The 19,778-nt window shown below is 36.3% G+C and overlaps 1 protein-coding gene across 2 annotated transcripts in view; it reads right to left on the bottom strand.

The window, feature by feature from the left end:
- Positions 1-19,778, bottom strand: part of SPAG6 (sperm associated antigen 6) — a 60,100-nt gene that overhangs the window by 23,743 nt on the left and 16,579 nt on the right. For both annotated transcript variants that reach the window (XM_081820739.1, XM_081820740.1), the window contains exon 4: positions 18,272-18,455. In XM_081820739.1, the coding sequence (XP_081676865.1) occupies positions 18,272-18,455 (184 nt within the window). The remainder of the gene's footprint in view (positions 1-18,271; positions 18,456-19,778) is intronic.

Below are 19,778 nucleotides of genomic sequence, written 5' to 3'. Positions count from 1 at the left end.
GTTTCATAAACCATGTGGACCAATCCTGAGCTGAAAAGAATACAGGTCAATAGATGGACCTCCATTTACATGAACACATTTGAGGTAGATTAGGCTGAAATGGCTTGTTATTCTTTTTTTTTTTTTAAGAGAGTAAGCAGATGTCAGCTGTTTAAGCTCTGACAATTCTGCACTTCTCAATAGGCAAGCATTTTATGCATGGTTTACAATAGCAGAGAAAATTAAAGTACCAAAAATTTACCAACCACACTAATTAGGCAGTATTTTGTGCTATTTACATGAGTAAACATTAACATGAATCTTGTGCCAATAATGTCAATTTTTAAATTCCTTTCATCTTATAGTACTTTTAAAAGATTTTTTTAACTTATTCAGAAATTAAAAGGTGCATTTTCATTGTACATATAAAATGAGATCTACAACAGAACAACATATTTTATATGTAAATGTTAATGTTTAGATAAAGGAATAAATTTATCATAACCATTTCACATCAGAAATAAAATATTTTGAATATACATGTTGATTTGCTTGTGTGTCCAAGACAAACAGCTATAAAAATAACACATTTTAAATTATAGAGAATGGGAAACGAGCAGGCAGACCCATAAAAATATATGTAAAAAATGTCTTTTGAGAAGCATAAAACACCATACATAGTTATGGATTCTCCCCTCATTGTATTCATGGCCTCTCTTACTAGATCACATATACCCATTTCTAGAACCTCTTCCTTTCAAATTATGTTCTCATTTTCCCAGATTTGTAGTGCCTTGGCAATTTATGTCTTAATAGTCAAGCTAAGATATCTATTTAGCATATCACTTAAAGTCTTTAATTAAAAAAAATACAGTGTTAATTTTTCAAAAGATTGGTGATATCACATTTTCTAGAAGGAAATAATGTTAGAAAATACAGGTTATAGTGTCCAATATTTGTTTTCCTTCAATTATTATAATTATCTTAGAAGTTCTAGTATTATATAAATGGTTCACTCATCCTTTCATTAAACATGTATCAATCAAAGGTTATTATGTGCCAGACTCACTCAACTCTGGTACAGATGACACACTTCTACAAATTAACACTACGTTGATTAGCAAATATACTGCAATTAAAAAAATCTAACGTGAAATACGAACTACAATGGGAAGTTAACATGTAATCTCAAGAACAAGAGGCAGGTAAGAGGATGAGCTCCTGCGTCTTTTTTTTTTTAACCTTTTTTTTTTAAAAAAAAAGACAACAGCCATAGACTGGAATATCAACGTCACAATATAACAGATTCCTCAGACGCTTCTCTGGGATTCTGCTGCAATTGCCTTAAGACCAATAAGCCAGCAGGTGAAACAGGTGATTACTGTATCTCTCCTACCACCCCCACCCAAGGGAAATGGAAAGAAAGCATAAAGTGTGATATTATATGTAATTTATAGATATAATTTTCATATTTTATGTTAATTAACATAATATAGTAACATAATATAATAGTAACTTAATTCAGTTCAGTCCAAATTATACAGGTGTTGTATGGTAATATCAACTTTATGTGTACATATTTAAGGGCACCTGGAATATATACATAGACAGTCCCCAACTTAGGATGGTTTGGCTTAAGATTTTTCAACTTTATGATCGTGCAAAAGCAATATACATTCAGCAGAAACTGCAATTTGAATTTTGAATTTGGATCCTTTCCCAGGCTAGTGATACATACACAGTACAATATTCTTGTGATGCTGGGCAGTGGTGAGCCTCAGCTCTGCCAGCCACAGGATCACAAGGCTAAACAACCAATACGCTTACAACCATGCTGCACCCACACAGCCATTCCATTTTTCACTTTCAGTGCAGTATTCAATAAATTCCATGACACATTCAGCACTTTATTATAAAATGGGCTCTGTGTTAGATGGCTTTGCCCAACTGTAGGCTAATGTGTTTTGAGCATGTTTCAGGTAGGCTAGGCTAAGCTGTGATGTGCGGTAGGTTAGGTGTAGCAAATGCCTTTTCAACTTGGGATATTTTCAGTTTACAAAGGATTTACCAGGATATAACCCTATTGTAAGTTGAGTGAGATCTGAAACAGTCTGCATTTATTTTGGGAGAGTATAAAGAGTAGTTTATTTATGTTTGCTCACTTTTATTTCTATTTACTAGGAGTAAGAATGTGCAGTAAACTACAACTGTTTAAAAGTACTATTAATAGGGGAACCTGGGTTGTTCAGGTCATGATCCTAGGGTCCTGGGATCGAGCCCAGCATCAGGCTCCCTGCTCAACAGGGAGCCTACTTCTCCATCTCCCTCTGCTGCTCCCCTTGCTTGTGCTCTCTTTCTCTGTCATATAAAATATTTTTAAAAAATAAAAAATAAAAGTACTATTAATAAACACTAAGGTTCTTTAAAAAAAATCAACTATCTTTGTAATTCCCATGCATTTTATCCTTTCCTTGAATAACTGTTAGAGTGCCATATCCTCCTTTTCCTGAAATCTATAATGTTAATAAGAAAGCAAACTCTGTTCTTCTGACTTGTTGCCTAGTCCCATCCTCAGCTGTTTTCTATTCTCTCCAGAGTAGTGATGGTAAATGTGGGGAAGGCTGGGGATGGCGCTGGAGAAATATTTACTGTGAAGGTAATGAAGCTTCCAAGAACATGGGTTGGGCCTACCAATTCTGTACTTGAGATTTCATATACATCACATCTCCAGATTTATATGGTCCTATAAAAACTGGGATCAGAAACACACTGCTATTTATAAATGATGGTATTCTATTACCTTCATACACATATAAGGCATAAAGCAGTGTATATACAGGTAAAAATACAGTAGGCCTAAAGAATGCACGCCATACTATATTACACCTACTACAGACTTTCATCCTGCCTCCGTTGCTACTCTTTTTCCTATGGTATATCTTTCTCCTCTTCCCTATGGTTGCTTCCTCTGGCATTTCTGTGCCAGTCACTGTTGGTGTCTACCCAGTAGCCCTTGTCAGTCAAGGCATGAGTAGAAGTCAATTAGAAGCATCTGTGAAAGGGTTTTTTCTCTGTCATCAATAGATACACACAGAAGGAAACTGACTCTTTGCTGGACATGGTCAAGTGTATGAATGACATCTACAACTCCTACATCCATCTTGCAATGATAACGGAAGAAATCACCAATATTCTGAGGATGATTGAGTATAAAAATGAAAAACATCTGGGTCCTCCACGACACTGTTCAGCTGCATAACCAACCTTGGAACTGCCCTGACTCTGAACTTGTGTGTCATGTAAAATAAAAAATGTCCTTATTTTTAAGCCATTTGTACTTGATATTCTGTAACTTACAGCCCAAAACATCCTGGTGTAATCCTGTCCTCTCTCATGCTCGGTATGTTTACATATTTTCCTCTCTTCCTCTGGTCATTGGGTGTTCATTAAGGGCTTACTACATGCTAGAAACCCGGCTAGATCTTGGGGAAGCAGAATAGAGTAAAACATTGTTCTGTTCTAGCAGAGTTGGCTCAGGGTGAAGGTACAAAGAGACCACACCAAGTAAGAGCAAGGAGTCAAGTCTGTGGAGTGGGCGGGAAAACCGCGTATGTAGGGGTGTCACAGGCAGTGTTTCCCATATTACCTCCTTCTCCCCTTTCCTGTGTCCTACGCTTCTCTATGCAGAGAAAAGCAATGGTAACCAAAGCACATGCCAATTCTGGTACATCTAAAAATTACTTCCCATAACAGAAATCTCATGGAGTTCATTTCTAGCTCTAATTTGAAAATGAGTTTTGGTTGTTAATTACTTATCATACTTACAAAATCAAAGATCGATTCAGACTCAGATGCTGATTACAGGTTTGACCAAAGCAAAGCAGTGAATCAAGAAATTTATCTTAGGGCCTGAAAATAGCTTCATTTTCAATTTTAAATAAATCTTCAAAAATTAGTTTTTAAAAAATAAATCTCTTATGCAATAACATTCAACATAATCATTACTGTTAGATAACAAGCAAGATTAGTAGTAGTTATACAAAGAAAAATGCAGAGAAAGAAGGTTATATATTATACCAACATACTAAGAAGTTATAGTGGATTGATGGTACCATTGCTGATATATTTTTCTTCTCAATTTGCCAAATTTTCTTTTATGTGATTATAAATTTTTTAAAAATAAAAGAAATGTGAACATGTCTTTTGTCCATACATACAGCTACTGCTGCACTAACTATACCAGTATTACTATTATAAAGGAAAAATAAATATAAACATTTTAGCTTATTTCTCAAGATGGCAGGAATTTTCTTATTTTAAAAAATGGTGGGAATCTATGTCTCCTTTAAGCATTCTGAAAATTAAAAATCTTTTGAAAATGTCTAATACATAGTAGAAATATTATCCATTTACTTTTTCACACTTGCCCTCGTGCCTTAATTTACGCCCTTATTACATTTAAGTTAAAATTACATTCTTAAAATGTGAAGCATTATTCATTTGTAACAATTTTTTAGACTTTAAATTGTCAGAGGGAATAAAACTATCCAATAGCACTTCCTTTTTCATAAATAGTAATGAAGGCCATTTGTTGCAGACATGTAGACAACTGAATATACAGTCCTCAGACTTGATGGTCAGCTGTTTTCAGTAAAGGAACAACTGGTTCTATTGGGCCTCATGAACAGCTCACTGTTGAGTGAAGGAAGGAAGGCAGCCTCTTCTAGGGGACTGTGACATGGGTGGTCATCCGTCACACTTCTCTCTGCCGCTCTCAATTTTTCCATGATCCTTTCTACTAGCATTTGTAAAGGCTTATGTGCATACAATTCTTTGAATACCCTTAATGTGAAATTTTTGGGTGAGAACTCCTTGCTTCTCACACAGTTGCTTTTTCTTAAGAATTTTCTTCTGTGCTGTTCTTGGGACCTGGGTTTGTGTTTTTGTTTTTGTTTTCCTAACAAAATAAAGGCTGAACTTGTAGTACTCTCTCACTAAGAGGTGTGAAGGATTACAACTTCAATGGATCAAAGTCTTTAATACAGAAAAATAAAAAATGCTCAGGACACTTTAATTTTAAAACAAAAAGACACAGCATAAAGGGAAGACTTTTAAGAACAACAACACTCATAAAATTAGTACTATCTAGATAGAGCTGGATGAATGGAATATTAGAAATGACTTCATGTTGACTAGAAGAGGATAGGAATGCCCAGCAGTGTATAACAGCCATGGCTATAACAGGAAAAACAGGGATTTTGCTTTAATGGTGCTCACAGTGGCTTCGACCCCTCCTCTTAATTGCTGTGGCTGGTTGTTTGTTTAGATCTGGAGGGGTGAACTCAAATGTCCACAGGGCCCAGGCAAGGAACTCAAATAAGTGAAGTCAGAGGGTATAAGAAAAATACTGAGAGGGGGAGCAGTCGAAACCTGGAAAAGTACACACACCAGCTACAAGCAGAATTACTTAGCTTGAGCCGGGTGTTGCCACATAGGAACATAGGCCTACTGTCGTCAGATCCTACGATGTTTCAAGAGAAGCCAGAAATCTGGTTTTTAATGTGAAATCACCTGGTTTTTTAAGTGTGGGCAACTTTGTTTTTTTTTTTTTAAGAACACTCTGTGAGACAAAATAGTGCAGGCCAAATAAAACACATTCATCTGTGGGCCAGCTACAGCCTGCAACCATCATTTCACAACCCTGGGCTTAAACTTTATACCTTCTAAAATGACCTGTGGGAGGCTCTGGATGTGGAAAGGTAATGTGCTTTCTACCTTTGATTCTTTAAGTCATGTTTTGGAGTCATAAAAGAATCACTATAAATAAAATAAAAATAAAAATTTCAGCGTCAAATTTCAAGAAACTGATGAAAACCTAAAAGTTGGCCTGCAAAAAAAAATTAACCTAAATATATATTATGATACTTAACTAATTTTTCTGCTCATAGCGGAGATGTAGGAGAGAAGACTATGCAAAATTAAGTGATCTAGCAGGAGAATTCATAAAAAGGACTCAAAACGAAGAGATTCTCCAATAAGAAAAAAAGGAAGAAAAAACTATTATGAATTTCGCACACTAATTCAGAAATAATTAGGCAAATCGAACACCTCAGGAACTATAATTTCTTTTAACTTTATTGCTTTTTAGATTATTTTTTCAAACACCATTTTTTTTTTTTTTTTAAAGATTTTATTTATTTATTTGAGAGAGAGAGAATGAGAGACAGAGAGCATGAGAGGGAAGAGGGCAGAGGGAGAAGCAGACCCCCTGCTGAGCAGGGAGCCCGATGCGGGACTCGATCCCGGGGACTCCAGGATCATGACCTGAGCCGAAGGCAGTCGCTTAACCAACTGAGCCACCCAGGCGCCCGTCAAACACCATTTTTAATCACTGTCCCTAAGCCCTACAAGTTATATTAAAAACTAAAAGAAAGTCACGAATCACCATTTCTCTGTTTATCCATTTAAAGATAGGATGGTTTTTGCATCTGGCTATAAAAGATATCACTATCATTTCAGAAATAAAGCAGGTAAAAGGTACATTTAAAATTTGGCTACACACTTATGATGTTAATCTTATGTTATAAAAGTCACCCCATTCAACCAAACTTTTCATGATTTGGTAAAATTATAGTAAAAGCCAAATATGGTGTTGCAATTGCCAAAGCTGGTTATATACTGACCATACTCCAGTGTGAGTATAGGAATGTCACTTCCAAAGTGGAAGAAATTTGTCCTATTTTTGGTCTAACCCAGTGAATCTACTGCTTAGTTATCAACTGCTATGTAACAAATCACACCAACTTAGCTGCTTCAAACAGGAAATACTTACTATGTCGTGGTTTCTGTAGGTCAGGAATGTGGGAGCGGCTTAGCTGGGTGGTTCAGGCTGGGGCCCTTTACTAGGCTGCCGTCAGGATGTCCGCTAGGGCTGCATTATCCGGGGCTCCACTGGGTCTAGTGGATCTGCTTCTAAGCACACTCACAGGAATGTTGGAAGAAGCCTTCATCAGGTCCTCCCCATTTCTGGGGCCTTTCCATAGGCTCCTTATGATGAGACCTCTCCCAGAGTGAGTGATCCAAAAGAGAGAACCCAAGACAATGCCTGCAGTCTTTCATAATCTAACCTCAGAAGTCACATAACATCACTTCTGCTATATTTCACTGGTTAAATGTGAGAGGAGGCTACACGAGGATGTGACTAGGAAGAGGTGGGCATCATTGGGGGTTGGGAGGCCATCACAGAGGCTGGCTTTATTCTTCACCAACACATCTGCGAGAGGCAACATCCCTCTGTAGGTAACAAATCTTCTATAATTCTGAGCTGAGACACAGACCTCTCCAGTTGCAGGGTGAGAAAAAGGTGGAGAGAGAATTTGCATATTATTGTGAAAAAATCTAATATATGATTTTTATTTATTTCCCCCACCCCTCAGATGTCATTTTTCCTACTCTCATTATTTCCACACCACGTCTCTCCAGTCCTCAGAGCCATTGGTCTAACTCGTACACATGGGTTGAGTGTTTGAGAGATTAAGGGTTAACATACACACATATGCTTTGAAGGTTAAATAATTCTGGCTCCTTTAAAAAGTCAAGTGAGTCAAGTAAGCCATTGATCTGGAGTTAATGGTGCCGTAGTAAGAAATTACAATCAGCTGGGATGGACGGTGCACTCACAGGGCTCAAATATAAAAAGCAGCTTCAAAATATGCTAAGGAAAAGAAGTGGAGACAAGAGAAAGAGAATGTGGGAAATGAGAAAGACTTGGGCATGGCCTGGAAGTTAATAGGTAACATAAGATGTAGAGCAATTTTTAAAACCCCCAAATTTGGCAATTTTTTTGTTTTTGACTTATAATGACTTCACAGCTAAGACTAAGCTGAAGAGAAGGAGGCAAAAGCTAATTGTGGTGCTCTATCCATGAAGAAACCGATGATAAATTACCGGGAATCAGATCTTTTACAAAATACAGTTTTTGTATCTAGAAATGTTTTCATTTTGTTTTCCAATTGCTAGATGAGTAGATAATATTGCAGCCATGGCTGTAGCTTTCCTCTGCCTGCAATTTTGCATGCTGCTTCAAACAAAGTGAACTGAAGTGGAAAGGGTGCATTTTATGATTGCGACATCCCTGGCACACTTTCTTTGCTCCAGCCCAGTTTTAAGTCCCTGCCTTCAAGTTGCTCAGGCAAGGGCGGCTGGAGGAGGCTGGACAGTCAAGGGCAGCTGGGGCTCTGCTGGACTCTCTACAAGAGTACACAAAGAGAGGAAACAGAAAAGGGAAACAAATGAAACACTGGATTTTTTTGCCAGGTGCTTGCTTTTATAAAAATGGCCCCTGGTCCAAGGTTCTTGGTGTGACTCCCTCTGAGTGGTTCCTAGGAGCTGCCCATGGGCTTCCACTGCCCACATTTATTCCTGAGGATGGATTCAGCTCAACATTTTAATAATTGCATAATATCCCACTGAGTAAGTATATGCCATAATTTACTTAACTGTCCCCCCGCTTTAGAACATTTAATTGTTTTGTTTGATTGTGGTTTGGGTTTGGGCCATTATAAAGTACAGTGTAGTGAACCTCTTTGTGCATTAAGATTATGTATTAGTTATCTATTGCTGGGTAAGAAATGACCCAAACTCAGGAGCTTCAAACATCATCATCTATTATCTCACATTTTCTGTGGGTCAGGAATCCTGAAGCAGCCTAGCTGGGTGGTTGTGGCTCTGAGTTATTCATGAAGTTGCTATATCACACAAATGGTTGTATTCATTCGAGGGCACAACTTGGGGAGGATCCGTTTCCAAGCTCACTCAGCTGAGTGTAGTTGTTGGGAAGCTTCAGTTTCTTGCTGGTTGTTGAAGACCTCAGCTCCTCACCATGTGGGCCTTTCCCTAGGTTGTCTGACTGTCCTTGTGTCAAAGCAGCCCACTTTCCCCAGAACAAGTAATGAGAGACAAGTAAAGGGAGAACAACGCCAGGACAGAAGCCTCAGTCTTTTGTAACTGGTCGCCTCTGCTCAGAAGTAACCTGCCATCCCCACTGCCATATTCTAGTGGCCACACAGACCAGTCCCGGTATGACGGGGGAGGGGCCTATACAAGGGTGTGAATACCAGGACACCGGAGTTCTGTGGGGTATCATGGAGGCTGGTTTCCACTGGTCATACATACATACATCTAGAACTCCACAGGTTACACAAACACACGTGCATGTGTGTATTTACTTATGATTAGCAGTTCAGAGCTACAATTACTAAGGGGGACAGTGTTGACACTTTTTGAGGTTCTTGATATTTTTATTTATTTATTTTTTTTAAAGATTTTATGTATTTATTTGAGAGAGAATGAGATAGAGCATGAGAGGGGGAAGGGTCAGAGGGAGAAGCAGACTCCCTGCCGAGCAGGGAGCCCGATGCGGGACTCGATCCCGGGACTCCAGGATCATGACCTGAGCCGAAGGCAGTCGCTCAACCAACTGAGCCACCCAGGCGCCCCGTTGAGGTTCTTGATATTTTTAGATTAAATCACATTAAACTGCTATTTTTGTTAAATCAAAACCAATTGAATATAGGTAATTTCATGTAGGTCAACCTAATATACATCAACCTAATACGGACTGAAGAATTGTTTATTTTATATGTCTCCACCATCATGTGTCACCATGTGTGAGTTTGGCAGTCTAGGCATTTCACATATAAAGTACATTTTAGTCCTTACATTGAGTAAGAGATTGCTCAAAGTTGAATCATCATTTACTTCTACCCAAATGGTATTTTCAGTTCCAAATTCCTTAACTTACTGTATACTGTAGTTTAGTTACACTGATTAATAAACATGAATATTATGTATGACTTAAGACCATAGCATTACCACTATATTGCCTTTTAACAAATAAACACAAAACATAGGCATGCTAACTCTAAGTCAGTACTGTCCAATAAGAATGTGAGCCATACATATAATTTAAAATTTTCTAGTAGTTACATTTAAAAAGCAAAAAGAAATAGGTGAAATTAATTTTAATAAAATACATTATTTAACACAATATACTCAAATTATAATTTCAACATGTAATCAATATTCAAAAAATTTTAATGAGATATTTCACATTCTGTTTATCGTATTAAGTGTTGGAAATCTGGTGCGTATTTTGCACTTACGGTACATCTCAGTTTGGCTGCTAAATTTTCATTGGAAATAATCTGTATTTAGATTTCAAAAAGTTTACAGCTGAAAAAGCAGATTCACATACCCATGTTGTTTCGATCATACCTAAAAAATCTCCAGTAACTGAACTGGTTTATCAATTTTTAAAATTTATATTAGGCGTAGATAACAATTTAGTTCCTCAGATGCTCTAGCCACCATTCAAGTATGTGACAGTAACATGTGACTAGTGCATGACCATATTGGTAAAGCTGTAGTTTAAAATCAAAGGAGATACAGAGAAATGGCTAGTAATAGAATTATCACACAAATAGTTACATAACTGCAGTCAATACCTTTTTAAGGCCAGAGGTCCTATCTTGAGCAAAATGCTTTGATGCAATTAACTTAACACTACATTTTTATAGCAAGCTGGTTCATTCATCTACAGCCACAGATGAGAGCAAAGTAGGCCAAAAAGTTAACTGCAAAATCAGCCAGATAACATGGTAATTATACAATAATTATTTTCCCTGTAGACAATGGATTTTAATATTTATGGTAAGATAAGGATGAACATGACTTATTTCAAAATACAATCCTTTTTTTTTTTTTTTTTAGGTGGAGGGGAGAGGCAGAGAGAGAGTCTCAAGCTGACTCCCTGCTGAGCGCAGAGCCTGAGGTGGGGCTCCATCTCACCACCCCTCACAACCTGAGCGGAAACCAAGAAACCAAGAGTTGGAGGCTCAACCAACTGGCCACCCAGGCACCCTCAAAGCACAATTCTTATGCTAACAAAGTCCTAAGCTTTTAAGAAGTAAATTCTCTTGTAGATGTTTGTGAATGAAGTACTTTCAAATTTCAGTCAAATACACTATGACTAATGTACTTCTAGAAATTCAAACGTAAATAAAAAGAGTTTTCTTCCCTCAATATCTAAAAGGTGTTGGAAGGTTTTATACACTAGTGATTGGAAAATAAACCAAGTCTGAAAAACACTTTTGTTCAAACCCCAAAAATATGTTATGATGCACTGTTCAAACTTGATTTATTTCTAGACTAGTAGGATACAAATACCCTTCTCTTTATCTACTCAGTACACAATTTCGTGACATTTCTTGTGCCGATATTTGCACCCAACAGAAAACAAAGCCTCAGACTAAAAGAATATTAGGTGGCATCAGGTAGAGGAAGTATTTCGGTGGGTAGAGGGCTTTCCTTTCTCCTATAACTGCACGATCAATGTCACTTCTTTTTATTTCTATGCCCAAAGTCTGTCCAGCAGATATCTGGAGGTAACAGGTTCTTAAGAATAATAAAAAGATTGCCCTTTCTGCAATGGTACAAAAAGCATAACTCTTAATTCATTTTTCACTTGATCCAATTTAGAATCACCCAGTGTATTATATATGTACTCTTAAGACAGTATAGTACATTTCTGTCTAATGTGCCCAGCTGTCTAGATGACTTTTATGCTCATCTCTATCAATTTTTCTATCTTAGATTGTAAAGTCCTAGAGAGAAGATACTAGCCAACTTATTTTACTTTGAAGACATGGTAACATACACATAAGGCACATAGTGCCTCAGATACTTTTTGATGATTACAATGATGACGATGGCGATAAAGAAATTGTCAGCTGGCCTCATATATAAAGTTAAAGATCTCAGTGACTTAGGAATCTGAGATTACAGAATGATATGGTATTGTTCTATATTCCGAATCATAAAAAAAAATGCACAAAAATACCTCAGATTTTATCAACCAAGAGTTTATAACTTTAAAAATCACAATAAATAAAATCAGAAGAATTCACAACATATCTTTTTTTCTACTAGCACACAAACTGCCCTAAAAATGACTAACAAACGAGGTTAACTACTGAGTAGTTATAATTAAAGAGTTACTTTGTTTAACACATTTGGTCTCCATGCCAAAAGAACATAGACGAGACATTTATTTTCACTTCATCTTTTTTTCACCAACACTTAAATAAGTAGAAAACTTATTTGTGGAAATCAGTGTTAGGATCAAAATAGATGTAACATATAATACATATAATCCCATATGCATCATTTGCCTCTATGCTTATGTGTTCCTCAACCCCTCCAAGATAAAAGAAGTTGTAAAAACAAAAAGGTAGTACAGAAATCAACATTATTATCTACAAGCATCAGTAAAGACAGTTATCTGTAGGGCTTTTAAACTAATTTTTAATTACCAGGCTGTAGTCCCCTTCACCCCTTCATCCCCACCACACAAAGTCCCTTGTTATCCTGAGATAACACAAATTGTCATGAATATGTGGATTTTTCAAAAGTTAATTACTGCTCCCTAAGCCTGTTCTACATGATTTGGCCTATTGGTATTTATAGATGGGTGACATGAGAAGAATATTTGCAAAAATTCTGAATTTTAAAATTCTCTTTTCTTTTTATCACATCATCATTCTATACAAGATAGAAAAGAATCAGGCTGGCCAGCTTGGTCTGGATTCCTCGTTTATATTACCTGTTCAGCAAATAGAATATAATCTACTAAGTGTTTCTGTAGTGTCCAAACTGGCCAATTCCTGTCAGCACTGCTCATCTTGGCCATCTCTTCTCCTAACTGCCACTGAGCTGGGATGGAAATCTCTCATTTGATTTAGTCCTGTAGACATCAATCAAGTCTATAGGAGAAAGGATAGTCACACATGTGGAAACCAGCCATCAGGGATTAAAAACAGAGGTATCTGGCAAGACTTTCAGATACAACAAGGAGCTTAAAATGAAGAATGATGAGCTCTCATACACTTTACTTTCTCACACTATAAAAAAGAAAATCTCTGAAAGATTTTGAGTAATTGCCAAGCAGTTCCACCATAAATTGCTATCTGGTCAGAATAAATCCTTCTCCTCTCTATGTCAGTTTCCTCATCTATATAATATGACAATTATATTAATGATTAAAATGTTTTAGAACACCTAACCAAATGTACTGTATTCCTCTTTGCCAGATTTGAGAACAAAGTTTATTCTGAGACAGCAAAAGTTTATGAGACGGCATATTTAGCTAAAGCTCCCAAAAGAAACACTTAAAACTTATTTTTGAGCCCGAATGTGGAAAATCATTCCTACAAAACCCTTGTATGGCTCCTCCTTCCTCACCCCTCCAGCCAGGCTATTGCTCTCACCTTAGTCCCAAGTGCCGCCCTCACTGGGGCCACACCCTTGCTACAAGGTCATTGGAAGCTCTCCTCGGTGAAGCTACTGTGCTCCACACAGTAAGGAAGCCAGAGAGAGGCTGCCAGTGGGGAGCAGGGAAGCAGGGCCTGGAGAGGGCGAGGCGCTCCTCTGGGCCGCTCCGGGTGGAAGCCCCGCACCTGCAGAGTTCCTTCAGTCTCCTTCAGGTTCCTTTCTCACCCGTCACACTTCCGGTCCACACAGGTCCCTCGCCTCATCCCTTGTATCTCCAAAAGCAAGACTAATCCTCGGAAACAATGAGAGGGTGACACTGATGAAGTAAATATGTTAATAGAATAATGTCACTAGAATAATGCTGCAGAGTGGGAGACTCCAGCAAGAAGGAGGAAGAACCAGCCTGAGAAGACTTTACCTCAACTTTTATTTTGAACGCCAGAGAAAATATAAAGAAATAGCTTATTTATCTTCAAATTAAGAGGTACATACATCAAGAATATTCAATAACTGGTGATTCAACCACAGAAATTTAAGGACACGATTTATACAGAGTTAAAAAGAAAAGAAAGCCCACATCATTTTGGGCTGTTAGTCCCCAGTTCCCTTTGATTATCTAAAATACTTTAAAACCTACACATAGAAGTAACTTTCAGAAATTGTATTTTTCAAATAAGAACAAGTCAGATGGTGCCTATTGGTTTTTCTCTTCTACCAATTGCACACTTAACTTAATTTTTGTTTCCTAGACACAAAATGTTTTCCTTCCTTAGTCCGTAAAGGTACACTTTATTTCTTTTGCATCTCCATTTAAGGCTTCTATTTCTTGAACTGTCTAATAAAACATTCTTCTAATACTAAGAAGAAAACACTGAATGAATGTCCTCCCATTAATCTAACATATTCTATTTTTAGGAAATCATTGAAAAAGAAATCAGGTTATTTAGAGGTAAACCCTCTATTTTCACTGATTCAGGATGTGAATGATGACTTCCTTTATTGCCTACTGGGTAACAATTCCCTTTCCTTCTGAGAAATCTATGCAGTAATCTCTTCAGGGAGCTTCTGGGTCCCAGACCCCTAACTACTGTGAAATATTGAAATTACAGTGGGAATTCCATTTGGGAGCCAGATTATAGCAAGAAATTGGAATGGAATCCCTAAGACCGATCCTATTTATGAACTATAATCAGTTAGCCTCAGACTCAACAAAAGGAAGATATAGAAAGGTTATCTATAGGCACCTGCCTGAGAGTATATCTGTACGGCAGTCCCTCAAAGCTCCTTTGCTGCACCTTTTGAAATACTCATGTTACAATCTGTTTGCCATAAAGTTCTCTGACCAAAAGCAACAATAACAACAACCACAAAAACCCAAAACTAAATATGATAACGAGCTTCCCATGATAACCAGCTTCTGATTTAAAACACTGCCTTAGGGGCGCCTGGGTGGATCAGTTGGTTGAGCATCCAACTCTTGATTTGGGCTCAAGTCACAATCTCGGGGTCGTGGGAGCAAGCCGCCTGTCAGCTCCGTGCTCATCGGGGAGTCTGCTCGAGATTCTCTCTCTCCCTCTGTCCCTTCCCCCCACCCACTCTCTCTTTCAAACAAATAAATAAATCTTAAAAATAAAAAAACTGCCTTAGTTTCTTCTCTCAACATATATTAAACAATAGTCCTAAGGTGACCCTATTTGGAAAACCAAAATCCAGATATTAAGGAAATCATTTTAATATACTAACTCAGAATCATTCTAAGCAGGACAATAGTTTTCTTTCTCCATTTATTTTTCTATCATTTTCTTTCCTTTTTGTCTCTAATAGTGTCGCCATTTTAAGAACCAAATTAAACATAACCATGGGAGAGCCTCTTCCTATTTCCATTTTGAATTTCTTCTTCAGTGCTCTTTTAAGAAATATTTAGTGACGCTGTTATGGTCAGTGGTGAACATGGGCTTTGGAGTCAGATTTAGACTCAAATTCTGGTTCCACCATTAACATAACTTTGGGTATCCTCTCTAAGTTACATTTTCTTCCTCTTTTTAACAGGGAAAGTAATACCTACCCTATGGGTAGCTGTAATCAAAATGAGATAATGTATCTGAAGCATACTGCACCAAGCCAGACACACAGTAAGTACTCAGTAAGTGGTAGCTATTGTTTTATACATACACACACATTGAAAAATCTGGAAAGCAAAGAAAATATATCCTTAATTCTATCACCCTAGTAACACAAACATGTATTTCTTTGTAATTTATGTCCACATAAAAACTTATTTTATATTATTATAATTGCAATATATAATTTTATCTCTTTTTACATTACAATCATGTTTCCATATTACCATGTAAGAGTCATAATTACCTTTTTAATTTGCCAAGTGAAATTCCATTAAGTAAAAACTACCATAATTTAACCACTACATTCCTGCCAAATATTTGAGGGTTTTTGATATTACTAATATTACTACAATAACATTTACATGAATATAACTTTTTCATTCTGTGGAATTCTTCCCTTAGGATGAATTCCCAAAGCAGGTTTTTTAGAGTAACCATGAATTCTTTCATGACTTAGATTAGTTTTGCCAAACTGCTTACCACAAGTTTAAACAATTTGTAGTGCCCCCACCAACGGCCATAAACATCATGTCCTCTCCAACCTTCAGTATTAATACTAATATCTTGTATTTATTGAATATTTACCATATGCCAAGTACTTGTCTAAGTGCTTTGCATATATTATCTCATTGTGCTCACAATAAATCTCTGAAACACCTACTTTTAGGTACCATCTTTTGCAGATGAGGAAGTTAAGGTTCAGGAAGTTTAAAAGCCATGTCCAAGGTTATACAGAAACTAAATGGTAGAACTTGGACTCAAACTCAGATTCTGTCTAATGCCACAGTGCTCTTAAGCATTTGGCTATATTTCCGCTTTACTCTTTTTTCCCCCTAAATAATAATAAGTGGGGAAAGACATTTTCACTGATGTTTTAATACGCAGTTCTTTGATTACTAGCAAAGTTGATCATTTTTACATAGTTTGTTTTAAAACTGTATTTTCTTGTTGTATTATTTGTTCGGATTATTTAGCAACTTCTGTAAAGTGGTGGGGGCAATTTTGTTCCCTCTATATTCTTTACCAATCAGGTGTGTCAGCACAAACTTCACACAAGAGGTCCATGTCCTTCTTGATGAATTCATTGAGCTGTCAGTTTATAAGAGGAGGTACTACTCTTTCCCCTCCCTCTTGCCCAATATGGGCTCAATACAAATATATTCTAGAAAGTTATCATGTCCATATCTCTTCAACATTATTCATTCATGTGATATGTCTCCTGCTTGGTTTAGAATACCCCTATCATGAGAGAAAGTAAAGACCCAATATCCCCTGAAGCGTGAAAAACTAAAATTTTTTCACTGAACCAATTTACCAACATCTTTGAGAATCCATCAGTATCTCACTTTCCTCATTCCCCACTACCATCTCTTTCTATCTTCAAATTTCTCTTCTACTAACTAGAAAAAGGACTGAAATGTGCAGGGTTTTTTTTTCTTTTCAAATTTTTATTTAAATTTTAGTTAACATATAGTGTAATACTGGTTTCAGGAGTAGAATTTAGTGATTCATCATTTACACGTAACACCCAGTGCTAATCACAAAGAGTACCCTCCTTAATACCCATCATCCATTTAGTCCATCCCCTGCCCACCTCCCCTCCAGCAACCCTCTGTTCTCTATAGTTAAGAGTCTCTTATGGTTTGCTTCCTTCCCTCTTTTTTTTCCCCCTTCCTCTATATTTATGTTTTGTTCCTTAAATTCTACATATAAGCGAAATCATATGGTATTTGTTTTTCTCTGACTGACTTATTTTGCTTAGCATAATACTCTCTAGCTCCATCCACATCATTACAAATGGCAAAATTTCTTCATTCTTTTTGATGGCTGAGTAATATTCCATTATATATGTATATATTATATATGTATATAATATATATTAATAGATTTGTATTTTATTTATTTATAGATTTTATTTAAATTCAAGTTAGTTAACATATAGTGTATTATTAGTTTCAGGGGTAAAATTTAGTGATTCATCAGTTGTATATAATACCTAGTGCTCATTACATTAAGTGCCCTCCTTAATGCCCATTGCCCAGTTACCCCTTCCCCCCACCCACCTCTCCTCCAGCAATATACCAAATCTTCTTTATCCATTCATCAGTTGATGGATATTTGGGCTCTTTCTTTCCATAATTTGGCTATTGTTAATAATGCTGCTATAAACACTGGGGTACATGTGCCCCTTCAAATCAGTATTTTTGTATCCTTTGGGTAAATACTTAGTAGTGAAATTGCTGGGTTATAGGGTAGCTCTATTTTTAACTTCTTGAGGACCCTCCATACTGTTTTCCACAGTGGCTGCACCAGCTTGCATTCCCACCAACACTGTAAGAGGGTTCCCCTTTCTCCACATCCTCGTCAACATCTGTTGTTTCCTATGTTGTTAATTTTAGCCATTCTGATATTAAGATATCTGAGATATCTGATATCTCATCATGGTTTTGATTTGTATTTCCCTGATGATGAGTGATGTTGAGTATCTTTTCATGTGTCTGTTAGCCATCTGGATATCTTCTTTGGAAAAATGTCTATTCATGTCTTCTGCCCATTTCTTAACTGGATTGTTTTTTGGGGTGGTAAGTTTGATAAGTTCTTTATAGATTTGGGATACTAACCCTTTATCAGATATGTCATTTGCAAGTATCTTCTCCCAAGACTGAAATGTGTAGGTTTTTGTGAATTTGTGATCCAAATAACTTGGCCATCATTCAAAACCTATCTCCCATAATGTATGGAAACATCATTAAAACTGCATCTATAGTTCACTAAGCAAAACCAGATTTACCTAATAAATCTAAATTTTAATAATCCTGTTTTCAGATATGCTCCATTACCTGCATTATGTCTTGCAATATATCCAAGTGCCCAAGCTGCAGCCTCCTTGACTCCGGGGTCAAAATCTTCCAAGCATATCACCAGCGTATCCAGTGCTCCACAGTCAACTATTGCCTGAGCTAGTTGAGGAGAATGTTTACCAACTGCTCGTAACACAAAGGCAGCTGCTTTCTTGTAAAAACGCTACAATTATAAAATAGATAAAACTCAAAGTGAATTAAGCACTTATAAAACCAAAAGTTAAAACAGACCAAAACCAACATAAAAATGACATTAATATAAAGCTCAACAGCTTTCAAATCCAAAGATGAAAAACATCCTGCAAAATCATTTTTTGATGTTCCCCTATTGCTTTTGTTCAGTAACCAAACTGAAATAATGTAAGTCTTAAATTACATTTCAAATGTTTTATTCTGAAATATTCATTTGGAAACTCTATAAAAAATATAAACATTGTATTTCCTACCAATTCATAAAATAATGAGATTTTCTGTATCTGCATCACACTGAAAAGTATTTGTTTCACCCATGGGAACTCTTAGATTGTTAGCATGTGCAACAACACTGTCCACTGACAAATTCATTTCCTTTACTTGCCCTCAGTCTCTAAGCATGGTAGGCTTTTCATGACCTCAACTAATCTTTTGGTGTCCCAAGTTATCCTGAAATAACAACCATGTTTCAAGATGCACTACCAATTGTTGGATAAGCATAAAGGCGAAACACTCATGATACATTTTAAAACCTTTCCTGGTAAATAAACTAACCAAACAAGGAGATGTATTATTTATCCCCTCTTAGAAATGCTTTTTAAAAACAATAAATACAAATGACTTACTGTTAGGTGAATTTTAAGTAATGCTTCATATTTATAAAAATTTCTATATAAAATTTTATCAGATTGAGAAATAATAAAACTGAAACACAAGACTAACATGTTTTTCTTCATATAACTAAAAAAAATTAAATGTATAGGAAGTATTTGGCTATAACATTCACTGTTGTTTCAAGGTTAGTATAATGACACCAGTAATGGTCTCTGTCTTTTATTAATAGAATCCAATTAACCCCCTATTGTAGATTCCAAATTTTTATTTCTTTACACTGATGACTAAAAGTGACTAGGTGACTACAGCACCTGTTTTGAAAGCATGTCATTTACTTTGGCCAAAAGATTAAGATACAACAAAAATTATAGGAGAGGGGAAAAATACATCAAGTATATTTTAACATATTATATCTCAAAAATTGGTATATGTTGATGATATAAGAAATATGCTGTGTTAATAATGATGTTTTGATTTGATGCATTTCTTTAGTTTCTTAAATGTTAACATATATAGATACTAAAATATTTGTTATAAAGGTTAATTTTATGTCAGTAACCAAATATCTACTAACTTACTATAAAATTTAGAGTTTTAAAGTAGCTTTCCATTATTTTCTTATAATCATGGAAAAATAATGGTGATACATTTCCTGTTATCACCTTAAGCTAAGGTAACT

Source organism: Leptonychotes weddellii, chromosome 5 (genome assembly GCF_054177405.1).
Source record: "Leptonychotes weddellii isolate Sample4059 chromosome 5, ASM5417740v2, whole genome shotgun sequence".
NCBI classification, from domain to species: Eukaryota; Metazoa; Chordata; class Mammalia; order Carnivora; family Phocidae; genus Leptonychotes; species Leptonychotes weddellii.
The sequence above is the reverse complement of the archived record's forward strand: the minus strand, read 5'-3'. Positions and strand labels throughout refer to the sequence as shown.